At 34.6% G+C, this 9164-nt stretch overlaps 1 protein-coding gene across 1 annotated transcript; it reads right to left on the reverse strand.

Moving 5' to 3' along the window:
* Window positions 1-835: 835 nt before the first annotated feature.
* LOC129808778 (adapter molecule Crk) lies at window positions 836-5417 on the reverse strand. Its single transcript, XM_055858631.1, has 3 exons — window positions 4936-5417; window positions 4494-4862; window positions 836-1256 (listed from the first exon to the last, which is right to left on the reverse strand). Exons 1-3 carry the CDS (start codon window positions 5146-5148, stop codon window positions 1038-1040), a joined length of 801 nt encoding a protein of 266 aa, XP_055714606.1. The 5' UTR covers window positions 5149-5417; the 3' UTR covers window positions 836-1037.
* Between the last annotated feature and the right edge of the window lie 3747 nt (window positions 5418-9164).

Genomic DNA, 9164 nt, shown 5'->3' on the forward strand with positions numbered 1-9164 from the left:
GTTGCTTTTCTGGTCGGTTGCTTTCAAATTGACAGCACAAAAGGTAAACAAATGTTGTGGAAGTGAACAATAGTGTTTAATTGTTATTTAAATTGAGAATTTGTGAAGTAGGGGAGACCGAGGAGGTTTGAGACAGGGGTACTGTGGGACAAGGCGATGTTTTCATTATTTTTTTTTTTTAAATAAACGGGATTTGACCACTGCACGCACAATCATAGGCAATATTAAGATGTAAACTTTTGGCAAAATTATACAAATAATTTGTCAAAGGTGTGTTAAATTTGGAAATGACAAACTTGTTTGATTAAATTAATCTCCTTTTGGCAAAACAATCCAGTTGGCGCACTGATTTAGCAACCTTTTGTCATTTTTCATATAAAGGTGATCTCCTTTTGACAAACATTTGACAAGACATTTTTTTTTTCAGAGTAAGAAAATAAAAATCATTTTGTTTATATTTCTAAACAACTGATTCCATGAAAATATTATGTCGCGCTGAAATTGCTTTTAAATGAAACTTCTCTCATTTATTTGTTGTAAAATTCCTAATAAATAATAAATCTGTGCTTGAAAAGCGTATTTTTCTGTTTTTCAATTATTTTTTTTTAGAAAACTACCAGAGCGACAACAAAGCGACCACCTTCAACGAACAATATTTAAAAAGGGACCACACGACGCCATTCTACATGCTGTCAAAAATTTTCGTCACCTTACTTACACCATGATATCTGACAGAATTGTCTCATGCCAAATTTTCCCCAAACGTAAAATTCCAATGAAAACAAATATGGTGGTCCTAACGGATTCTCATTGAAATAAAACACTCTGCTATCTGTTTTTTTTTTTACAATAATCTTCCCATTTTATTTATACATTTTTTCTTACATCTTTTTGTTGTTGTTGTTTTTTTTCTGCCTCAAAATAAATAATTAATCTACTACAAAAAAAAAATAAATGTAATTTATAAAAATATGCGCGCTCATTCTTTTGTCCACCGTTGGATGGCGCTGATCTCTCTCTCTTTCTCTCTCTCTCTCTTAGTCAGACTGTCTGTCATCATTGAGGTCTGAATCGATGAATTCGACATGAGTAAAGGGGAAATGACCAATTTTTCCCCTCAATTCCCCCTCCCACTGTCCATTTATGTTCATTTTTGTCACCTTTATCACATCTCCCATCTCCAACTTCAGCGCCGTCTTGTCGTATGCATTCGGTACTCTCGGTTGCTTCACTCGTGCATGGGCCGGCAGACGCCTCTGTCGAAGAAAAATAATACATTTATAAAACAACAAACAGAAATTCCCAACAAAATGGCTGCCAATAGACAAGAAGAAGAAGATATCAGAGCGAAAGGGACAGTTACAGTGATCGGCAATGGTAACTGTCCTCTCAATTTATTAACACTTGGTAGAAGCCTAACTAAAAGTGTCACGGAGGGGCCAAGTGGCAGCCGTTTAACCCTTTAAGGACGATAGGGACACCGGTGTCCCATGAAGAAAATAATTTTTCCTCACTACCTGAAGTTATTTCTTTCTTATGTCTGTACATAATTGCAAGGTAGAAGATTGAAGGAATCTAGGATATTTTTTGCAAGTCTTCAGCTATTTGCTATATAGTAAAATTTTAACCTAAAAAAAATAAGAATTTTTAAATTCTCATAGTGAAAGGTGATTTTAATTATTTTTTATAATTCCAATTTTTTCTTAAGCAAAACCTTTTTGGTAGAAGAAACTACAATACTCAAACAAACAAAAATTTCATTAGAGTGAAAATTATCAGTCACTGGGTATCGTCAGAAAAATTATTTAAATTTTTGGGCTATTTTTGTCCCTATCGTTCATAGAGACAAAAAATACACCAAATCAGACTCTGTTGGACTTTCGAAAGTTAGATGTAAGACATTTCACAAGTTTTGTTTATCAGTTTCGTTTTTATTACTGATTTTCAGTCAGCAAAAACTGTCTCGTCGTTAACTCTTTCCGGACCACAAGATATCCAGCGAACAATTTTCTGTAAAACTCACTTTATTGTTAGTCTTAGTGGTCAAATATGATACTTTTGTAGAGAAAGAATTTTCTCCGCCTCTGGGAAATTGGAAAACTCATGGGAACTCTCGTCCCCTACAGAACGCAAAAGATAGAAACTTGGACAAACTTCAATTTTCCAAAAGCCAATGATATCAATTTTGTGAATTATTTTTCCGTCTCAAAGGACTCCTTTAGAATGTTTATCACTAAAACAAGAAAAATTATTGACCAGTATCTTCTGTGATGTCCAGGAAGTGCTAAAAAGGACACCCAGCTCCTGCTTGCCAACAGATTCCTCAAAATATTTCACAGAATAACACTTTAACACACATTTCTCTCAACAGGATGTTATTGCAGACACATTAAGCTTTCTCAAGAGCCAAAAAAACACTTCCTGGACAATCAGAATTCACCAAAATCTGGAAGAATAGGAAAAACTTCCCCGAAAGCAATCTCCTTCGCTGCCAAATGTCAAAATTATCGGCCATATTGACAAAAATTTCGCTCCCGCTTGAATTTTCTTACAAAGTTGGTGTCAAAAAGCAAATGGCGGACATTGGCGGGATAACCTTATATTTGACCTCAAGATTCTTGCGGACGAGAATTCCCATCAAGTTTGAACAAGTTTTTTGTAAATTTATGAAAAAAATGTTTTTCGAATTTATGTAATTTGTAATTGTTAGTTATCATACTTATTGACCCCGAGAGGTTTTTCCTTATTCGGGTCTAGAAATATGAAAAAAGTCACAATATGTGCAAGGAAGCAGAAAATCGAAAATTCACGATTTTTGACCAAGAATATCTTAGCTCAGGAGTTAATTGGGATCCTGCAAAAAATATCCTAGATTTGGACATCCTTATAGTTTGTAATCATCCACAAGAATCGGAATTTTATCGATTCTAAATAGTCTAAAAAAATTATTTTTTCCATGGGTACCCAGAGTCCCAAAGGAGACGAAAGAGTTAAGCCCGGTGGCTCGAAAGAGCCGTTACTAGAGGCCGTGAAAACAGCCGAGAGTCAGTCCAGGAAGTTCTCACCAGAGCAAGGGAATAATCTGACGAGATTCGGATTATTCTCTTCCTCTGGCTTCGGCTTTTCAGCTGTTTGGAGCCGAAACAGAATCTCTGTATTGACCCCTAAACATGTTAATAAATAGATTCAAACCCAAACTTGAGAATTGTTAAAGTTCCTTTTGTTCATTTTATGGAATTGATGAGAGGAAAAATGTTGGAGGAAAATAGAGAGAAAGCATGAGATAAAAAGTGGAACATTCATGTGGCACTATCTATCGGCATATTCAAAATTGAGCCGCTACGACCCGAAATTGGTCGACACATTTTTCCCAATTGTAATGTCGTATGACCACTTTTTGGCATACTTTTCTTTTTACTACATCTCGCACTATAGACTACAGCGCACTCAATGGGTCAAGTGGTAGAGCACTTGCTCTATGATACAAGTGTCCCGGGTTCGAATCCCGTTTCTGGGTCACCAGGAATTTTTCTGGCGTTAAAGGTGTTCGGATTGGATCCAGTAAGCTTTGACTGCATTTGCTTTCATACGTGGAATCGGACTGATAACCTCATCCCTGTACAAGGAAAAATAATAATTGAATGAAATACAGTAGAGTCTCTTAAATCTGAATCTCTCAAATTCGAACGCCGTTTGGATTCAAAATGTCAATTGTGAGGTTATGTTGGAAAGTTCGTGTTCTTGGTGAATGAAAATCATATTTATGTGCTTCTTCCTGAATGTTTACATACATTATTATATAAGAAAATGAAAAGGAAGTATGTTATCACTAAAACTTGTGAGAAAGTACGGGAATTTGATTAGAAGTATAATTTAATCTCACACAAATTTCGTTAGTTTTGAAAAAATCGTTCGAATTTGGGAGGTGAGAAATGTCAAAAATACCCCCCGAGCGTTCGAATTTAGGAGACTCTACTGTTTACACGGATATGACCTGGTATTTTTTTTCTCCTTTATTTTCTCCTACGACGTTTCGGAGTGGTTTTCCTCCTTCTTCAGGTCTACAGATTACATAATTTACAAACAATTTTTAACAATTTTCTTTAACAATAAAAAATACTAGTCTTTTGAAAAGATAAAAATTGTTAAAAATTATTTGTAAATTATGTAATCTGTAGACCTGAAGAAGGAGGAAAACCCCTCCGAAACGTCGTAGGAGAAAATAAAGGAGAAAAAAAATACCAGGTCATATCCGTGTATATTTCATTCAAATATTCTACTGACCGTAAAGAAAAGAAAAATAATAATGTCTAGAAATCCCCTAGTGGGAAGACCTAGTTTCTCTAAGGAACGTTGTGCCACCATTATTACTGCAGACGACCAAAATTGTATTGCATTACGACTCATCAGTGCTAATTGAAAATACTTCAGCCGTCAAATGAATTCTGTCAAGATTCTGTGAAGGATTAAGGTTTTTTTTTTGTCTTACTTACGTGGAGATTTGACTTTTTGAGGTGGGCTTCCGGTGGCAATTGCCCCGTACTGAGATTTGCTCTCTCACTAGCCACCTGTGCTTCATCAACTTTCTGCACATAGGGCACTGGAATCTGTCCAATTTGTCCCTGAATATTCCTAGCTGTCCACCATTGATCCTCATCCTTATTAATAACGTACAGCAATTCACCTTTTCGAAAAGGTAAATCCTCCTGATCACTTCCTTCAAAATCAAACTTCCCCAAAACACATTCCAATCGTCGAACTGCCGGACGTCTCAATGGTGTAGTGTCCAGGTAGTGAAGCTTGTAGAAATCCAGAAGTTCTGGGAGATCACCAAATGACTGATCACCAATTCGAAACATTACCTGAACCAACAACAAGAAAATTCTTCAGGATTAGACCAAAAGACAACGAAAAGAAGAAAGAAAGAAAACTAACTTTATCTCCCTGGACAATTCGATTGATGATGTAGTGACTGACTTTGGCATCTTCACGTACGCACAGAACAAAGTCCCCAATGATTGTATTTGAATCTCTGACCAGAAAGACTCCGCCCTCCCTTTCGCCCATTAGCACTTCTGTGGCCTCCTGACGCGTCATAGAGCCAAAGTACCAGCTGTTGCGGTCGTGCACATCAAAGGAGCCCGACATTGGACCACCTAAGCGCCCCCTGGGCGCCTCTCTACCATCTACCAATAACCCCAAAATCAGCCAGCGAATGGGTTCAGAAAGGGGCCACAACAAAAAACACACACCCGGAACACACTTCCCCAAAATATTCCACAATTCAGTGAGCAATCAATTTGAACTCGAAATGGGACAATTATTGGCAAATGCACTCAAACGAGCCAATAGGCAAAATCACAAAGTGACATTTGACATTTAATGGCGATACCAAACGCCTGTCATTCATCGTAGTCGCCGCTAATTCAGTTTCAAGTTCGGTTTTTCCAATGGAATTCCTATGGACTCTTTGGAAAGATTCCATTATGGCCGAAATAGACAGGCGAATCGAACGACTACACTTCCAACGACGCCGTTCGAGGGACACATACACATTTGCATCAATCTCATTTCATAAATTCTACTATATTTTTTTTCACTTTTTGAATTAGAAGAACCACTTCCCAGGTGATCAAAGTTAAGAACCAACAGCTCTTGGTATCAGAATGTTAACAGCGTTAGTAACAGTTTTGTGCCAGTGGAAAGTAGCACTGAGTTAGCCTAAAATTGTTACCAGTGCTGGCAAGTTTTTTGATATTTTGCAAATTCCGCAATGAAAATCAATTAGTAGAACCATTTCAAGTATTCTTTGTGAATTTCATCCAGAAATATTGAGAATTCCGGTTTTTAGAGCGGATTTTCGATTTTTCGAAAAAACTGTAAGGGGTTAGCCTATCGATTTTTTTGGTCAAAAAATTTTTTTTCGAGATTTTGCAAATTCCGCAATGAAAATCAATTAGTAGAACCATTTCAAGTATTCTTTGTGAATTTCATCCAGAAATATTGAGAATTCCGGTTTTTAGAGCGGATTTTCGATTTTTCGAAAAAAACTGTAAGGGGTTAGCCTTACAATTTTTTTGGTCAAAAATTTTTTTGTCGAGATTTTGCAAATTCCGCAATGAAAATAAATTAGTAGAACCATTTCAAGTATTCTTTGTGAATTTCATCCAGAAATATTGAGAATTCCGGTTTTTAGAGCGGATTTTCGATTTTTCGAAAAAACTGTAAGGGGTTAGCCTTACAATTTTTTTGGTCAAAAATTTTTTTGTCGAGATTTTGCAAATTCCGCAATGAAAATAAATTAGTAGAACCATTTCAAGTATTCTTTGTGAATTTCATCCAGAAATATTGAGAATTCCGGTTTTTAGAGCGGATTTTCGATTTTTCGAAAAAAAAGGGGTTAGCTGTAAGGGGTTAGCCTTACAATATTTTTGGTCAAAAAATTTTTTTTCGAGATTTTGCAAATTCCGCAATGAAAATCAATTAGTAGAACCATTTCAAGTATTCTTTGTGAATTTCATCCAGAAATATTGAGAATTCCGGTTTTTAGAGCGGATTTTCGATTTTTCGAAAAAACTGTAAGGGGTTAGCCTTACAATTTTTTTGGTCAAAAATTTTTTTGTCGAGATTTTGCAAATTCCGCAATGAAAATAAATTAGTAGAACCATTTCAAGTATTCTTTGTGAATTTCATCCAGAAATATTGAGAATTCCGGTTTTTAGAGCGGATTTTCGATTTTTCGAAAAAACTGTAAGGGGTTAGCCTTACAATTTTTTTGGTCAAAAATTTTTTTGTCGAGATTTTGCAAATTCCGCAATGAAAATAAATTAGTAGAACCATTTCAAGTATTCTTTGTGAATTTCATCCAGAAATATTGAGAATTCCGGTTTTTAGAGCGGATTTTCGATTTTTCGAAAAAACTGTAAGGGGTTAGCCTTACAATTTTTTTGGTCAAAAATTTTTTTGTCGAGATTTTGCAAATTCCGCAATGAAAATAAATTAGTAGAACCATTTCAAGTATTCTTTGTGAATTTCATCCAGAAATATTGAGAATTCCGGTTTTTAGAGCGGATTTTCGATTTTTCGAAAAAAACTGTAAGGGGTTAGCCTTACAATTTTTTTGGTCAAAAATTTTTTTGTCGAGATTTTGCAAATTCCGCAATGAAAATCAATTAGTAGAACCATTTCAAGTATTCTTTGTGAATTTCATCCAGAAATATTGAGAATTCCGGTTTTTAGAGCGGATTTTCGATTTTTCGAAAAAACTGTAAGGGGTTAGCCTTACAATTTTTTTGGTCAAAAATTTTTTTGTCGAGATTTTGCAAATTCCGCACTGAAAATAAATTAGTAGAACCATTTCAAGTATTCTTTGTGAATTTCATCCAGAAATATTGAGAATTCCGGTTTTTAGAGCGGATTTTCGATTTTTCGAAAAAAACTGTAAGGGGTTAGCCTTACAATATTTTTGGTCAAAAAATTTTTTTTCGAGATTTTGCAAATTCCGCAATGAAAATCAATTAGTAGAACCATTTCAAGTATTCTTTGTGAATTTCATCCAGAAATATTGAGAATTCCGGTTTTTAGAGCGGATTTCCGATTTTTCGAAAAAACTGTAAGGGGTTAGCCTATCGATTTTTTTGGTCAAAAAATTTTTTTTTCGAGATTTTGCAAATTCCGCAATGAAAATCAATTAGTAGAACCATTTCAAGTATTCTTTGTGAATTTCATCCAGAAATATTGAGAATTCCGGTTTTTAGAGCGGATTTTCGATTTTTCGAAAAAACTGTAAGGGGTTAGCCTTACAATTTTTTTGGTCAAAAAATTTTTTTTTCGAGATTTTGCAAATTCCGCAATGAAAATCAATTAGTAGAACCATTTCAAGTATTCTTTGTGAATTTCATCCAGAAATATTGAGAATTCCGGTTTTTAGAGCGGATTTCCGATTTTTCGAAAAAACTGTAAGGGGTTAGCCTTACAATTTTTTTGGTCAAAAAATTTTTTTTTCGAGATTTTGCAAATTCCGCAATGAAAATCAATTAGTAGAACCATTTCAAGTATTCTTTGTGAATTTCATCCAGAAATATTGAGAATTCCGGTTTTTAGAGCGGATTTCCGATTTTTCGAAAAAACTGTAAGGGGTTAGCCTTACAATTTTTTTGGTCAAAAAATTTTTTTTTCGAGATTTTGCAAATTCCGCAATGAAAATCAATTAGTAGAACCATTTCAAGTATTCTTTGTGAATTTCATCCAGAAATATTGAGAATTCCGGTTTTTAGAGCGGATTTCCGATTTTTCGAAAAAACTGTAAGGGGTTAGCCTTACAATTTTTTTGGTCAAAAAATTTTTTTTTCGAGATTTTGCAAATTCCGCAATGAAAATCAATTAGTAGAACCATTTCAAGTATTCTTTGTGAATTTCATCCAGAAATATTGAGAATTCCGGTTTTTAGAGCGGATTTCCGATTTTTCGAAAAAACTGTAAGGGGTTAGCCTTACAATTTTTTTGGTCAAAAAATTTTTTTTTCGAGATTTTGCAAATTCCGCAATGAAAATCAATTAGTAGAACCATTTCAAGTATTCTTTGTGAATTTCATCCAGAAATATTGAGAATTCCGGTTTTTAGAGCGGATTTCCGATTTTTCGAAAAAACTGTAAGGGGTTAGCCTTACAATTTTTTTGGTCAAAAAATTTTTTTTTCGAGATTTTGCAAATTCCGCAATGAAAATCAATTAGTAGAACCATTTCAAGTATTCTTTGTGAATTTCATCCAGAAATATTGAGAATTCCGGTTTTTAGAGCGGATTTCCGATTTTTCGAAAAAACTGTAAGGGGTTAGCCTTACAATTTTTTTGGTCAAAAAATTTTTTTTTCGAGATTTTGCAAATTCCGCAATGAAAATCAATTAGTAGAACCATTTCAAGTATTCTTTGTGAATTTCATCCAGAAATATTGAGAATTCCGGTTTTTAGAGCGGATTTCCGATTTTTCGAAAAAACTGTAAGGGGTTAGCCTTACAATTTTTTTGGTCAAAAAATTTTTTTTTCGAGATTTTGCAAATTCCGCAATGAAAATCAATTAGTAGAACCATTTCAAGTATTCTTTGTGAATTTCATCCAGAAATATTGAGAATTCCGGTTTTTAGAGCGGATTTCCGATTTTTCGAAA

This window comes from Phlebotomus papatasi, chromosome 5 (genome assembly GCF_024763615.1).
Source record: "Phlebotomus papatasi isolate M1 chromosome 5, Ppap_2.1, whole genome shotgun sequence".
Lineage (NCBI taxonomy): Eukaryota > Metazoa > Arthropoda > Insecta > Diptera > Psychodidae > Phlebotomus > Phlebotomus papatasi.

Coding starts and splice junctions, on each gene's coding strand:
- LOC129808778 (XM_055858631.1), bottom strand. CDS start 5,148: ATGTCGGGCTCCTTTGATGTGCACGACCGCAACAGCTGGTACTTTGGC. Junction 4,863..4,935: donor GAATTGTCCAGGGAGATAAA/GTTAGTTTTCTT, acceptor TTGTTGGTTCAG/GTAATGTTTCGAATTGGTGA. Junction 1,257..4,493: donor TCAAAAAGTCAAATCTCCAC/GTAAGTAAGACA, acceptor TTTCTTCGACAG/AGGCGTCTGCCGGCCCATGC.